The sequence below is a fragment of the Hippoglossus stenolepis genome, chromosome 22 (assembly GCF_022539355.2).
Source record: "Hippoglossus stenolepis isolate QCI-W04-F060 chromosome 22, HSTE1.2, whole genome shotgun sequence".
Classification (NCBI taxonomy): Eukaryota; Metazoa; Chordata; class Actinopteri; order Pleuronectiformes; family Pleuronectidae; genus Hippoglossus; species Hippoglossus stenolepis.
In genome coordinates, this window is record NC_061504.1 from 17,271,967 (window position 1) to 17,287,556 (window position 15,590).

The following is a 15,590-nucleotide window of genomic DNA, read 5'->3' on the forward strand; positions in this document are numbered from 1 at the left end:
CACACGATCTGATCAGAGCAAAGTGATGGGAGGCGGCTGCTTCCTGTGTGGGCGCTGAACCGTCTGCGTCTCCATCAACCAGGCTCCAGCTCCGAGGAGCGGATCAGGGATTCTTCACCTTCTCTTCTGCAGGTGTCACATTGAGACGTTTGGAAAGATAGATACATAAAATGAACATTTATTTGACGTGTACTTAGTTTTGTCTGCGTCCAGCCACTAGGGGGTGATCAAGATTATTTGGCTTCACTTTTGTTGTCATGTCGTCGATCTAAACAGTCTATGATATATATTATATATATATATATATATATATACTGTATGTGTAATATAGTTATGAGTGAAAGGAGCCCGTCTCATTCCAACACTCCTTCCTCTCCAAGCAGCAGCCGAGGTCAGGTTACAGATAAAGAACCAAGCAGCTGAACATTGTTGTGTCTACGCTCAGGAAGAGGAAGTAACTCTTTTCTAAATTATATCAGTAACAAGACGTAAGAACACGATGTGATTCAGGCTGAACTGTCCAATAGGAAGCGATCACCTCCATGTAACTTAGAGAGTGACGGCAGCTCCAGCCTTTCATGCACGTGCTGTCTGAACGGGTGACGCAGGGTGAGGGACATATAATCAGGAGCTGTGGGAGACATCTTCAGACTAGGGGGGGGTGACAGCGTTGGTATATTATATTCTGGTCTCCTTGATTCATCAAGTCTTCAACAATCTCTCCTGCTCATCAGCTGCTGCCTGAGTTCTCCTTCCACCGGCTTCCAGGAAACTTCCATCACAAATCAGCAAAGTCACGAACAGGATCTGAAACGCAGCGAAGAGCCGGTGAGTTGGAACTTTAGAGTTATTCTTTTGTTTTTGCCTCAAAGTGTCCGAGCTTGACGAGATCATAAAGAAACAGTTTCTGCTATTTGACTGTAAAAAACAATCAAAGGCCTGTGTGTGTGTGTGTGTGTGTGTGTGTGTGTGTGTGTGTGTGTGTGTGTGTGTGTGGGGGAATCCAAACTGAATAAGTGGAAATAGAAGGAAGTCAGCTGAGCTGGTCTCCCAGTGAGAGTCAAATCGAAATTGATTTCTTTGAATCCAAACTGAATGAGCAGAAATAGGAGGAAGTGAACTGAGCTGTAGGGAAAATTGGATTTTGTGTATTTAGTCTGTACTGGATGTGTTTACCAGCGGCCGGTGAGTTTCGAGGGACGTCAGGTTGTGCACGGCGGAGGCAGCAGCCGCCACCTGGTTCCACCCTGACCTCGGTGTAATCTGCAGTTTAGGCTGGGAGCCTGTGTCCAGAGATTAGAGAAAGACTGTGTGTGTGTTTGTTGAATCCCACTGCCCCTAAAGGAAGGGGGCAGTAGCCAGCACCTGATCCCACCCTGAAGAGCAGGGCGCAGGCTGACCTTGGTGTAATCTGCAGTTTGGTCGGGAGCTCGTCTCCGTCGGGAAACAAAGGTTCTGTCGTGCTCATGGCGCCGTGTTGTACTTTTCGCTAATTGGATGAAATACTTTCAGTGTCTTCAATGAAAATCCTTGAAAAGTTTTCCACCACTGATGTAATAAAGTGTAACTCTGAAGCTCTGATGCTGCAGCAGAGTTTAAAGAGTGAAGGTTTTTATCTTTTTCGAATTGATGTGAATTTGCCAACAAGGGAAACAATCGGTCCACAGCCGAGGTTAAAACTAAACTATGAACAGTTTGTTTTAAAAATGTGATGTTCTCCTCCAGGACGTCAGCTGGAGTCAAAGGCAGATAACAGATAGATTGACAGTGTGTTGTGTCTGTACTGGGTTCATGTGTGAGTGGACTGATGCTGACTGGATCCAGAGAGTTAAACATTACGACTGATAAGGTCAAATCAGAGGAGATTAAAGGAGCTCGAGCAGATGAAGCCAAAAGCTCCCAGATTTACAAAAGTGCCACAAACATCAGTGATGAAATGTTCCTGAACAAAAGTTCCAAAAGAAAACATGATGATAAAATGATTTTTATAAATGCTCCTAGATTAATGTGCTGAATAGTAGAGTATGATGTGTAGGTGCTGACGTTCATGAGAGTTAATGTTCCTTTGAGGAATTTCCTACTGATAACTGAAGTGATTCTCTGAGTGTGGATGTGGTTTATGACGTCCTCCACTGGTCAAATGGTGCAACTGCAGCACTTGATGAACATTTACAGTAAATTAAAAACGTGAGGAGTAAAAATGATGTTGAAGACACTTTACAAAAGGTTTCAAACTGCCAACGCAAATAAAAACAAACAACTGAAAATATGAAATAAACGTCATAATCTCACATCTCTCAAATTAGCAGATTAGAACATAAAATATATACGTAGAAAAAACACACATTAGATATGTGATATATTTGTAAAGGATATGTGATTAAAGAGGGAAAATGAAGAACGGCCACATGTTTGCTAAAAGGTGATTTTCTTGCTCGCCTGTCTCCAGGAGGACTTTACTCCTGCACCTCTGACCCACTTCCAATGTCCACACACGTGAATATCAACATATGAGCAAACAAAACTCATTGTAGCCGATATGTTTTTAATGTATACAGACAAATATGGGATTTTAAATGTCAGAATAGTCACATGTTCAACACTTTTTAAATAAATATAAAACATAAACATTAGAGAACGATAAAGTTACTGTGGTCACATCTATCACACATCTCGTGAATTATAATCTATTAAAAACAAGGGTTCGATTCCACATCCTGTTGAGACTCAGTCCAGGATCCATTCAGTGTGATATTTAAATTCATCACGTGACACTCGGCCTCCAGCAGCTTTGTTTCTCACAGTCCTTCCTCAGAATAAAGTCCAGTTCTCTGCTCTGAGCTCAGGTCGTGAACCTCTGACGACAAACGTGAGTGTGACTCCTTGAAATCATTTTCTTTCTTTCTTTCTTTCTTTCTTTCTTTTCACTCGCAGCTGGAGTTTGTATTTGTTTCTAAACAGGAGATTTGTTGCAGAGCGTGAGAATGAAAACCAGAATGAACCAGGAGTGTAAATGATAAACTAAACCCTGACTGTGTTTCACTCTTTGGTCTAAACACATATTCATGCATCCAGCTGCTGGACTGAGGACAACAACTCCAGAAGTATGAATGAATCAGAGCTTTATACAGTAAAATGAAGCAGTATTTTAAATATTAACTGAGAATACTTAAAAGTTGTGCAAGTACAATTTGTAAGCGTTACTTTTAATACTTACTGATACTACTCAAAGCAGTACTTTTACTACTACGTTTACTACTTTTAACTGTGATGTTTTTAATACTAATACTACTTGCACAACTTGTAATAGCATTGCCTTTAATACTTGGTAATAATACATCACATATTACCGCGCCACACTCCGGTCCAGCAGGCGGCGGTGACGCGCCTCTGAGATGACGTCACGGACCGTCCGGATGTTTTTGTTCGACCTTTGTTCGAACATGTCTCCGAACATGTCCCCGCTCATGTTCGAACCTTTAACAAACGTTTCCCTTCGTTTCCTCTTGTTCAACGTGATGGTTCCGTGTTTTTAACCCGCGGGCCGTGAACGCAACGCGGCCCCGGAGCTGCTGGTGAGTTCAGCGCGGTGATGAGTTCACGTACAGACTTAAAAACCTGTAAATGTACAGATGAACTGACGTAAACTCACTTCCTCGCGATGTTTAACGAAGTTTCAGCTTCTGCGTAGTTTCCAAACTACGATAAAAACCGAGTTTAAGCGTTCACACGAGTTTTCTGCGTCAGTTTTCACATAAATCAGTGTGAAATCAGTGTGAAATCTGTTGTGATTTGGAAAACATACATTGTGAAAAGCGTCAGAACTGGTTTCGACCACAGACTAAACAAAAAGGTTTTGATTTACGGCTGCGGGCGCGTTCACGGGGATGCCGCAAAGAGGAACCAAGTGTCGTAAAGAAATGAGTTGTGTTGGTTTCCATGGTGCAAATAAAATTTTTCTCTTTATTGAATTAGAAATTGTTTAAAACTTATATAAAGTTAAAAAAGTGTCTCTACACAGAACAGAGCACATAAAGTACACAACTGTACAACTTAATACAGACTAAAAGATACTGAATAACATTTAATAGAGTTTAACTGTTTTCAATTTTAAAAATAAGTTCGATGCCTTGTTAATCTATATACGTACTTTACAATATTTACATATTTGCTTTTTATCGTCGCTTGGTTTTAATTCAATAAATGTTATTTTACTCTGAAAGAATTCCTGATTCATGTTAATACTTTGACTCTTATTCTGTCAGAAATATAAGTAAACAAAACAATCGTTTGTGCATAATAGGACAAAAAAAGCCCAAATACTCAATAATAAATTCCAGAATATCAGAGGATATTTCTGTTGATATATGAAATGATCATATTATTTATATTTCACCTTGTTGATGTTACTGTTAATTTCCCTGCAGGTCTCAGCATTTCTTCGAATATAAGAGTTTGTCCCTATAAATATTATTATTGTGTCTGAGTTCAGTCCAGAATGAACCGTGGTCACTCTGATTTTTGATCTTCTTCTTCTTTAGTTTCGATCATTGTGTGTTTTATGTTTGTCCACAGACGCTTGTCCATCATGTCTCAGACTGTCCCCCCGATCATCTCCGTCGTCCCCACCCGGGCTCTGATGGATGAGACGTTCAAGGTGCTGGTGGAGAATCTGCCTCCTGGTTCTCCGGTGACAGTCCGCGCCCTGCACCACTCCGAGGACCGGGACTACTGGGAGGCGTACGGACACTACATCAGCAGCCCCAGGGGGACGGTGTCTGGTGGGTTCTGGTCGTCCTGAAACTTCGCTGTGTCAAACGGGGTCAAATGTTGTTGACACTTTCTTGTTTCTGCAGTTTCAGACGACCTGAGTTTCGGGGGCACGTACACAGGAAAAGAAGCCATGGGTTTGTTGTGGAGCATGCGTCCCGTCCCAGGAAGCCGCACGGGCCTCAGGTAACTAAATCTGCAGCTTCACAAAATCAAAAAGACGGAGATGAGTTGTCCACAAGTTGATCAGACTTTAATTCACCTGCATCAGCATCAGTTAGACGAGTGTTCATAACGAGGGAATTTAAAGCAACATCAGTTATTCTAGTTTAGTTTGAGGCTCCATGATGCAGCAAACTCAACTGTTATAAATATAAAGAAACAGCTGTAAACATTAAACGTACGAGATTAAACCACAAAGGGAGATTTCAATTTCCAGTCTAGGATTTAACTCATCAATCTGGACGAAGTCTTAAACGTGGAAATGTATGAAAGACTAGAGAGATCTTTTTCTTTCTCTGTGTCATAACTGGGTCGAATGTAAAAATGTGGAACAGTCTCGTGTTCTCTTCTCGTCAGGTTAAGAAAGAGGAACGTCTCCACCCCCATGCTGGTGCACATCTCGGTCCACGGGGGACACGGGGACTTCAGGGACCAGACTCCTCTGGCGTCGGTGCTCACAGAGAGGTGGTACATGGCTCCTGGCGTCCACAGGATCGAAATCGATGAGAACGGCGTGCGGGGGACGATGTTTATTCCTCCAGGTGAGACACAGCTGGACAAGTACCTGGTTGTAGTGGTTATGTACCGATGGTTGTTATGAGAAACATCTGGATCTCCTCCCCTCAGGTCCAGGACCCTTCCCCGGGCTGGTGGACATGTGGGGGGGCGGCGGCGGGCTGCTGGAGTATCGCTCGGCCTTGTTGGCGTCCCGAGGTTTCGCTTCTCTGGCGCTGGAGTATTTCAAACCTGGCGAGCTGTCGTCAGCGGAGCTGGAGTTAAACTATTTTGAGGTTTGTTTTATTTTTTCTGATGATATAAAAGTGGGTTTTAAAGAACTTGGCTGAACTGAACTTCCGTCCCCCTGTGAACAGAAGGCGTTTAACATCGTCAGGGATCATCCTCAGGTGATGCCGGACCGAGTCGGGCTGTTCGGTCTCTCCCTCGGCTCCAGCGTCACCATGTTGTTAGCAGCTGAGAGCCAAGTGGTCCAAGTAAGTGTCCGACGCAAATTACATATGTGCGTGATGATGTCGGGCTCAGAGTTGGAAGGTTTCTTATTGCTTTTCATTTTCTGTTTGAAATCCTGGATGAATGTGCGGCAGCATTTGATTTAAGATCACTAGGATGTAAACCTGCGGAACAAAGATCGACCATCTGTCTTCACCCCGTTTCTTTGTGTTCCAGCCTCGTTGCTGTGTTTGCGTCAGCGGCACCCACTACTTCGGGAGCTCCTTCAGCGGAGGTCATGCCAAGATCGAAGAGTAAGTATCATTCTGTCGGGAACATGAACTCGCAACATGAAAACGTTTATTTACTGTTGGACTCACGCAGACGATGACGTGTGTCGACAGGACTTTAGACCAGGGCCGTGTGGACGAGAACAACTGTCACATATGGAGAGATATAGGGCTCCAATATTTGAAAGGGGCCTCGGGAAAATTGAACGTAAGTACAAGCTGCACAAACAACACGAGGATGAAACTGAAACCGCCACCAGGGGGCGATCAAGACGAGTTGGCTCCACTTTTTGGAGCGGTCACGTCGTCCATCTTTATTTACCGTCTATGATGCAAACACACAAGAGAAGCTAATTCAGTCCGTTGACCTTGTGTGACAGTCGACTGTAAATAAAGATGGACGACATGTCGGCTCCCCAAATTAAAGCTAAAGCGTCCCCATCGCCCCCTGGTGGCTGGCTGCAGTACATGAGCGTTTTAAAGCCGTCTCCCCTCAAGTACAACAGTTTAAAAGAAGATCTGACTATTTTGGTATAAAATAATTTCATTATTTATATTTTATTGTATTGTATTTACACATCTGTTCTGTGCTAGATGGGTAAAATCCAGTGTCCGGTGATGCTGGTCAGTGGAGCCGATGATCAGAACGTACCGGCGCCGGAGGTGGCTGAGGACGTGAGTTCATGAAACACACACACAGAACCTCACTGGACGGTTTTTCGTCCTCTTGACTTCACGTTGTGATCCTCAGATCTCGCAGCTGATGCGTGCGGCCGGTAACGAGCACCTGCTGACCAGACTGGACTACCCCGACGCCGGTCACCTGATCGAGCCGCCGTTCTCCCCCCACTTCAGAGCCACCAACTTTATATTGCACAGCAAGAGAGAAAAAGGTGAGTTCAGCAACGATTTAAAGATGGAAACTAAATATCATCTATTATAGATATTGTGGGAATTAGCTTTTCACTCTTTTTTGTCTCATTAGTTTTCATCAACATCTTTGATGTGAAATACTTCGGCTTTAAACATCTGGTAAAGTCCTACAGATGATCTTCAGTAGCTTCACTGTGTGAGGGAATCATTTCATGTGGTGGAACAATCTGCTGTGTTGCAGTGATCTTGTTGTGGGGGGGGAAAACCAAACCCCACTCCGACGCTCAGGAAGACTCCTGGAGGAGGATGTTGGCTTTTCTGCAGCTGCATCTCTACGGCGACGCCAGTCCCAGAGCCAAGCTGTGAGCAAAGACTTCTGGGAAAGACGACCAGGTCGTGATTGACCACAGTGACTTTCTAAATCTGATGATTCATCTTTTGTATAATCAAAGGCACAAACTGTGAAAGTCCGTCTTCTCTCTGTGTGAAAATCATCTGAGCAGCGTCAGCAGGAGCTCCACCTCTCGGGCCGTCTGTCCGCTGATTGGATAACGAGGCGGCAGCTTCTCCGCAGCACACGGCGTCTTCACCAAGTACCTGCGGGGACCAAACTGTCAGAGACACGTTGCCATGGACACCGATATTCTGATATTAACCTGATCAAGACAACAATCTGAATAAGATGACAACAGTATTTCCTGATTAACTGAAGTCGTGATTATAATCTGATTAAACTTTATACAATTTCTTCAGTGTATGTTAAGGCCTTAATAATATGATTGTTTAATATTCTGCTTGATTTGCAGCTGGGACTTGATTTCCCAGCAAAGCTCCAACACAATAATCACAGCTGATTGTGTCCGATCACATGTTGTGTAACTGAACCCGAGTCCTCCCGGTCTGTTGGGAGGGTCGATGGCTTGGTTTATTGTTCTGTTCATTCCAACTTCACATAAAGATTTATAGGTTTTGAATGTATATTTATGTTGTATTGAAAATTCGAGACCATCTGTGTGTTTTATTTATTTTCTGTTCAACATCTTCATGTGTGTTTGGGAACTTAAATAAATATGTAACTAAAAGATGCATTACTGAAAGGAACTTTTATTTTATAGTAGTTTTGACTTCCTGGTTGGAGGGTGTTGATAAATGTGCCTACTTCCGTCACGCTGTAAAATCGGGTCTCGAACCCAGAGACGCAGAACGAACCTGAACTCTTCTCTCATGTGAGAGCGAAGGTGCTGAGCCAGCAGGCTGCTGTGCTGCAGACAGGCCAGCAGGAGGCGACAGCGCTGGAACAACAGCACGGCCTGGACAGGACCGAGGGCCGACTCCTGCAGGTCGGACAGAACCAGCACCACCTGCTGGGCCTGGTGGGTGATGAAGCAGAGCTGCGGACGGAGAACAGACGAAGGTCAGAGGGTCACACTGAGATCTGTCGTCAGGATCCTCGTCTTCGTCTTTACCAGGTGAGGATGAGGCTGCACGACTCGCAGGAGCCAATCAACAGAGAGGAGGGCGTCTGCAGAGAAACACCCGCTGCTCTGAAACACAACAAGGAACAGTTAATTATACATCACATGAAAATGTCCTCGAACCTGTCACCTCACTGGAGACAGCTCCTCGGCAGCTCTGTTAACTTTGGCCTCTTCCTACGTTGATATATTAGTTCAACATTCTTTCACTGGTCTTTATATCGAAGAGAAGTGGATTCTCACCCGGAGACACTTGGTGTAAACAGGAGCAGAAGTCGCCTCGTGGCCGAGCAGCAGCAGCTCAAAGAGCAGCGAGCAGGCGGCGTCCAGGTACTCTGACAGTAAGACCTGAATCTGACCCAGACAGAGACGACCGTCATTTCAAATAAGAGTTCAAAGAATCCTGTGACGTCAGCAGAGAGCCGCTCACCTCAGAGTCCATCAGGAACGCTCTGCCCTGCGTCAGTGGATCACAGATCAGGGCGAGCAGGATCCTGGAGGTCAGGGCGCCTCTGCAGAGACAAGAGATCGTTTTAAATCACTGAGCTCGTCTCATTATGTTGAAGTTTTTTCATTAGATGACGGACGAGGAGTTTACTTTCTGGCAGAGAGCAGGTTCAGTCTGGCTGCTTCTGCCTGCGTCTCCCTGAACATGACGGCGAGCGTCTCCACGACCACGGTGCTCAGCCTGAGGAGAGACACACAGCGTCAGAGCAGCTTATTGACTGCACACACACACACACACACACACACCACACACACACACACACGCACACACACACAGACACACACAGTGAAGCTTACAGGAGCTGATCTGCTGTGTAGACTCCACTGAGGCTCTGACGGCCGTGAAGAGACTCCTCCAGAGTCTGAACCAGGAAAACACACAACTCACTGGACTGAAACACACAAAAACACAAAAGCGAACATTGAGACCTGACAGATTAATTTCCTTTTGTAAATCCAGACATTATCCTGAAGTTTTCAGACCTCACTCCCGTGAGGCCCAGTAAACCTCTCACCCTCCAGAAGAGTCGGCGCAGAGCCACGTTGCGCTGAGCGGCGACGTTCAGCTCCTGCAGCAGCAGATACAAACTCTCCTCATCGATCCCGTCCTGCAGCAGCTCAGACGTCAGCTGAGCAAACAGGTGAGCCGTCCGCTCCCAGCTGCGACACACACAAACACAGACACACACACAATTTAAATCGACCGTTTGTACCAAATCACAAGAAGGGTACAGATGGACAACCTGAAAACATAAAGCCTCCGGCCACTAGGTGTCGCTGGTGCAGAGACAAACAAATGATAAACAGAAACATCATTGTGCGTCACAGTTTGTTACCTGATGACAGGAGGTCGTTTTCCAGGAGTCGAGTCAGATGACGAGCTGCACTTTCTTCTGTAGAGCGGGTCCAACAACAGAGTCGACCTCTGAACACACACACACATATATACATTTTGAAAAGAACAGAAACTAAATTATCAAACACCAAAGTAGATTATTCTGCTGCTGAAAATAGTCCCTGTGAAGTTCACTGTCAAAAGAAAGTACGTCTGTGGACCTCCAGTAATCAAACACTTTGATATTCGATCAGAGTGAGAATGACTCACGATGATGAAACTGCTCCACGCGCTCTGCAGATGCAGGTGAAGTCGGGACGTCTGAGAGACGGCGTAAAGATGCAGCTCCGCCTCCCTCTGCTCTCCGCCCCCCACGCAGCCTCTTCTCAGCAGGCGAGACAGAACCGAGCCCATCCTCCTCGGAACCTGAGTCACCGTGGCAACACGGTCAGAAGCGCACGTGTCAACTCATTGATTCATAAACTCATCGCTGACTAAAAACTGATAATAATCATGTCCTCGGTTCTATGAGCCTCCAGCAGTTTGCAGCTCCCTCTCATCTGTACCTGACGGCTCTGGAGGGTCTTCAGGCTTCGCTCTGAGGGCGACGAGGAGGTGGTGGGGGGGTGGAGAGGGGGCTGGGTGGGGGGGTGCGGGACCCTGAGGAGCCCCAGAGTGTCGGGGTTCGGACAGGAAGCAGAGCGGCTGGGCTTCAACATGCGGACCTCCTCTGTCCTCCGGTCACTGTGGTTCCTGACAGAGACAGAAACAGTGAAATTAAACTTTACTCATTGTTAGACGGATGTTTTCTGTCGGTCGAGACCAGAAACAATGAAACCTGAAGAAACCTGAAGAAACCTGAAGAAACCTGAAGAAACCACACGACACCGACGTGTTATCACTTTCATAAACGTGTGAATAATGATGCTGTGAACGGAGCGACGCAGCTGGAGACTTGAACTGTCACTGGAAGTGAAGCTCCAGAGACCAGTCATTAGTTCTGTGTGTGTGTGTGTGTGTGTGTGTGTGTGTGTGTGTGTGTAATGACCTCCCAGGGCGACACATCTGCAGGAGACGTCGTTAACACTTTCCGCTGTTAGCATCAGTTTTACAGCACTTTGTCACTGAAGTGTGAACGGACCCTGTTGCCAGGCAACGACAGCCTCCTCACACTGATGCACACGGGACGTTTTCAGACACACGACTCAAAGCAACACTTCACTGTAACTGCAGCTGAAGAGCAGGAAGTCACACTGTGTCGCTGCGTGTGAACCTCGAGGGTTTTATACAACAACGTCCTGTAGCAGTCAGCTAATGATTAGAATAGGATGGACGGGGTGTGTCTCTTTGTGTCTTTATATCTTTTAAATTAGAATAAATCACAAAAAATGAATCCCAACAATAAAACACATTCACGTCTTTTCTCCGTCCTGATAGAAGTCATCAACTCTGAAGTTTGTCTGCAGCTGAATCTCTCACTGAGCTTCACATGCTGTTGTGTTTTAAAACCCTTTGCACATAAAGTCACTTCCTGTCTGGACACACAGACACGAGAACCAATAAAGCTGCAGAGACGTTGGACTCCTCGGTTTCAGTTTGAACGTCAGCTGAAGAAATCTCCTCTTTCTTGTTTCTGCGGCTCAGTGGTGGATGTTAATGAGCCGCCGGTGAACTGAGGTGAACCTCGTCTCTCTGGAGTGAATAAGTCATGAGCTACCTGACCCACTGAGGAGGCTCAGGACACAGGGATTGGACACGGACGCAGGTCGGACTTCCTCCGCTGACGTGAAGCTCCTCTGCAGCAACGTGGGTTCAAATCCTCTGAGATGATTTACAGATTCATCCTGAAGCTACACTTCTATAAACGGTTGATTTGAACCGAACTGCAGTGTAAAGTGTACATGAAGTATTTCTGAAGTGTTTCCAGGAGACAAGTGTCCTCTGGAACGTCTCTGTATATAAATGCAGGTATGTGAACTTGTAAACTTCCTTCTGTCCGAGTGTCGACGTCCTGCAGCTGTAAAGTTTTTACTGCTCACACAGTTTGTCTGTTTCCCCGACTCCCACCAGGGGGAGTGAGGACAGACGCAGAGTTACACACATTCAAGTTACACACATTCAAGTTACACACATTCAAGTTAGGATGACGGATCTTCAACTTAAAGCATCAACTGTCTCCAAACTGCGACGCTCCAGAAGTTAAAACTTTAGAAACAAGACAAATGTTTTAGTGGAATGTTCCTGTGAAAAGTAAAAGCAACCACAGCCGTCTCAACTTCCATCCGAGGATCATCTGACAAACCAGAGTGTGTGTGTGTGTGTGTGTGTGTGTGTGTGTGTGTGTGTGTGTGTGTGTGTGTGTGTGTGTGTGTGTGTGTGTGTGTGTGTAACGCTCACCTCTCTGCAGGATATCCTCCTGTGGGAAGATACAGGAAACCGGACGGTTAAAGTTACAGGTGAATATTTCAGGTAAAGAAAATAAAACAACACTTGAGCTTCTCTTGTTTTTTTGATTTTAACTGAAACACGAGGATTTAATTGACGTTTATAAAAGTCAAGTATTCACTTTTCTTTTAGCTCAGTTTTTGGTCTCCACCAGATCCTGAAGGAAATATCCGGCGGTGCAAACATGTATAAAAACACGTTTTACCTTCTAAGTTGTGTGTTATCGTCGGGCAGTGACTGGATCTACGAGATGGGGGGGCTACAAGAGGAAGTCCCGCCCCCTTGTCTCTCCTCAACCAATCAAATGCCCTGGTAGCAGGCTCGTCGGTGACGTACAGGATTCGAATGTGCTGGCAGTGATCCCGGTCCCGCCCACTGAGGAATTCTGGGAGGTCGTTGACCTGTGGGGATGAAACAGAGACGGACAGGTAGATCCGATGCTAACATATTAATTTTAATAATTTAATCAAACAAAATAAACACAAACAAATAAACCCAGATACCAATATGTCTGTTAAAGTCTCACATCGGCAGATTTTTAATCCACCAACCAATAAATCGTTGGGTTCTAATATCGCGACAATATCGTTTTAGAGAATTATTTTGTCCACGATAAATCACTTAGTGAAAATGTGACATTATGACACCCCCCCCCCCACCCCCGACTGGACAAGGCATATAAATAGAAATTTGGAGGAGATGGAAACATCGTCGTCCATCTTTTATTTACTTTTTTAATCATTTTTTTTTTTAAAGCTATTAAACAAAGAATCAGCTTCTCTGTCCACTTCAGAGTTTATTATATAAATATATAAATATATATATATATATTTAGTAGACTATTCAGGAAACCCCTTGACTCCCATACAAAGGACAGTGAGGTCATCACAGTTCAACACAGTCTGTAACCTGACGAGTTGACGGAGATGAGATTGACGACGTTAAACCTTTGACATAACAAGATGATGCGGTGAGAATTAGAGGCTCACACCGACTCACACCGGGTCGGCCGCCCGGCTGGACACTGATCCGCAGGTTATGCAGCGTTATGTCAATATGGCTCGAAAGCCGAGTCTATTCTCAGCCGGAGGCCGTGAAGACCGGGTCGTCCTGTCGTCCACGGATCAACTGTCACGTCTCTGCAGCAGGTTCGGACGCCGTTCTTTTGTTTAGTAAACAGAAGTGAAAGCGTCGTATCTTTTGGACGAAACAGGACATTTGACACAAGAACGGCAAGAAAGACCTTTTACTGCTGCCATATTTGCAACGTGTATCATAGTGGACGCATCACGGTTTACATTTAAATAAACGTTTTGCTACGTGTGGTCTGAACGCAGCCCTGTCTGGATAGTGGGGGCCAGATGGGGCCCAACAACAACTTCTAGCCCCTGGACTCTTCTTCAGATGTGGATCCGCCCATGTAGTTAAACACAATCCCTGAATAAAAACTGAGTTGATTCATTTATTGAACTTTTTATCAATCAACTCGTCGCAAGTGAAAAAGTGAAAAATCGTTTCACTCACCATTTCGATGCCGCGCACGCGCCTGAAGCTGACGGCCACGGTGAGCGTGCGCGGCGCGTGCTCGGTGAGGTACACGCGCTCGTCGCTGAGCACCGCGTGCATGTACACCTTGTTGAAGGCGTCCGACACCACCACGCACGGCTCGGAGGCGCGCACCCGCTCGTGCACGGCGCGCTCCATGCTCCGCTGCAGGAACGAGTCCAGCTTGATGTTCCTGCGGGAGATGAGGCTCCCGGAGCCGGACAGAGACATGACGAGGCCCCGGGGGGGGGACCGGGGGGGGGCCGGCACCGGAGGGAGGTCAGGCTCCTCCGCTGTCCGCCTCCATCCGGTTAGTGAGAGGAAATCCACCGGACATGAAGCTTCTACAACTTCTTTAACTAACTTCTTCTTCTCTCTGAGCAGGTGAGATGCGGCTGTCCCATATATAAACTCATGCCGCGCTCTGATTGGTTGATGGGGAGCAGGGACGCCTGTGATTGGCCAGAAGATTCTTTCATTATGTAGAAGCGCTCCACTGAGCAGGGCCGGATCAAGCTCTCAGGGGGCCCCGGGGCTGTTGACGGGCCCCTTTAAATCTCCGTTATAACACAGACAAGTTGTAAAACAAGGTTCAAAAGTGAACTTTTCTCTTTGTGCTCACGTTTCTTCAGCTGTTTCAGAGATTCACTGAAGTCTGGACATTTTCCTGAGACACCTTTTGATGGAAAAACTCATTTTGTGTGTCCATTTGTGGTTATTTGGTTTTTTCCAAGGGTCATTTTCTGTCTTTTTGTCGTAGTTTTGTGCATCTGTCCATCAAGAGATGTCCTCAGTCTCTTCCCACTGGGCTTTTAATCAGTGTCCGATACGTCTCATCACCAGAGAAGACACAATCAGACTGATGTTAAAAATGAACTGGTTCCAGTGTCACAGATTCGTCATTTCCATTACTCAGAAATGATCTGTGAAAACACCACAGCGTAAAAAATACACTCCACTACAAGTTGAGTACTGCATTTAAAATCTTACTGTGCAAAAGTACAGAAAAACTATTGTCTACATGTAGTAAAAGTATAAATACATTGTTCTAGATTCTAGTCCCATTTCATTCCATCAGAACACGTTAGACAGATGTTTTCTTAGAGGTCGTGGACAGGTTTTATAATTTAAATCAGAACAAATACAAATATGTGTGAATCCTTCTTTTATTTTATCATAAAAATGTATTAAGATCAGTGTTGTTGCATTTACCACGTCCCACCACTAGAGGGCTGTAGAGTGTAAATTATCTCACTAGCCCTTTTTAAAATGCAATAGAAGATGTAAATGAATCTCAGTGTCACGTTGTAGATTTAGATCATATTTATTATTATGAAGACACTTTTATTTGAATCACTGCAGAATCAACAAATGAATAAATCATTGTTTGATCTGGTTGTGGTTGAAAAACCTGGAAAAATGTTGAAAATGTGATGCTTCATCCTCCTCCTCCTCCTCCTCATCTTCCTACACACACACACACACACACACACACACACACACACACACACACACACACACACACACACACACACACACACACACACACACACACACACACAGAGCTTTGAAGGGGAGCTTTGTAAAAACGATGAACGCCGTCTCACACAAACACAAACACAGTGTGACGGCTGTGAGGTCGTGTTGTTGTGTTACACACTAACGTCTCTTGTGCAGCTC

General features: G+C 45.3%; 2 protein-coding genes across 4 annotated transcripts; one reads left to right on the forward strand and one right to left on the reverse strand.

Moving 5' to 3' along the window:
* The first annotated feature begins 585 nt into the window (after nucleotides 1-585).
* Nucleotides 586-8,189, forward strand: LOC118101877 (peroxisomal succinyl-coenzyme A thioesterase). 3 transcript variants are annotated; one of them, XM_035147915.2, is made up of 11 exons: nucleotides 586-828; nucleotides 4,576-4,781; nucleotides 4,857-4,956; nucleotides 5,350-5,534; nucleotides 5,620-5,783; nucleotides 5,865-5,984; nucleotides 6,178-6,254; nucleotides 6,345-6,438; nucleotides 6,825-6,905; nucleotides 6,982-7,123; nucleotides 7,345-8,189. In XM_035147915.2, the coding sequence occupies exons 2-11, from the start codon at nucleotides 4,589-4,591 to the stop codon at nucleotides 7,467-7,469; spliced, it is 1,281 nt and encodes a 426-aa protein (XP_035003806.2). In that variant the 5' UTR covers nucleotides 586-828; nucleotides 4,576-4,588; the 3' UTR covers nucleotides 7,470-8,189. The 3 variants fall into 3 exon arrangements, with proteins under 3 accessions (XP_035003806.2, XP_035003804.2, XP_047194600.1); XM_035147913.2 differs by lacking the exon at nucleotides 586-828 and adding an exon at nucleotides 3,419-3,575; XM_047338644.1 differs by lacking the exon at nucleotides 586-828 and having other exon boundaries at nucleotides 4,562-4,781.
* On the reverse strand, nucleotides 6,770-14,355 carry c22h12orf56 (chromosome 22 C12orf56 homolog). Its single transcript, XM_035148124.2, has 14 exons — nucleotides 13,890-14,355; nucleotides 12,571-12,766; nucleotides 12,318-12,336; nucleotides 10,487-10,673; nucleotides 10,191-10,346; nucleotides 9,922-10,010; nucleotides 9,601-9,745; nucleotides 9,383-9,477; nucleotides 9,177-9,266; nucleotides 9,009-9,090; nucleotides 8,822-8,932; nucleotides 8,570-8,647; nucleotides 8,313-8,494; nucleotides 6,770-7,700 (listed from the first exon to the last, which is right to left on the reverse strand). The coding sequence occupies exons 1-14, from the start codon at nucleotides 14,139-14,141 to the stop codon at nucleotides 7,595-7,597; spliced, it is 1,788 nt and encodes a 595-aa protein (XP_035004015.2). The 5' UTR covers nucleotides 14,142-14,355; the 3' UTR covers nucleotides 6,770-7,594.
* Between the last annotated feature and the right edge of the window lie 1,235 nt (nucleotides 14,356-15,590).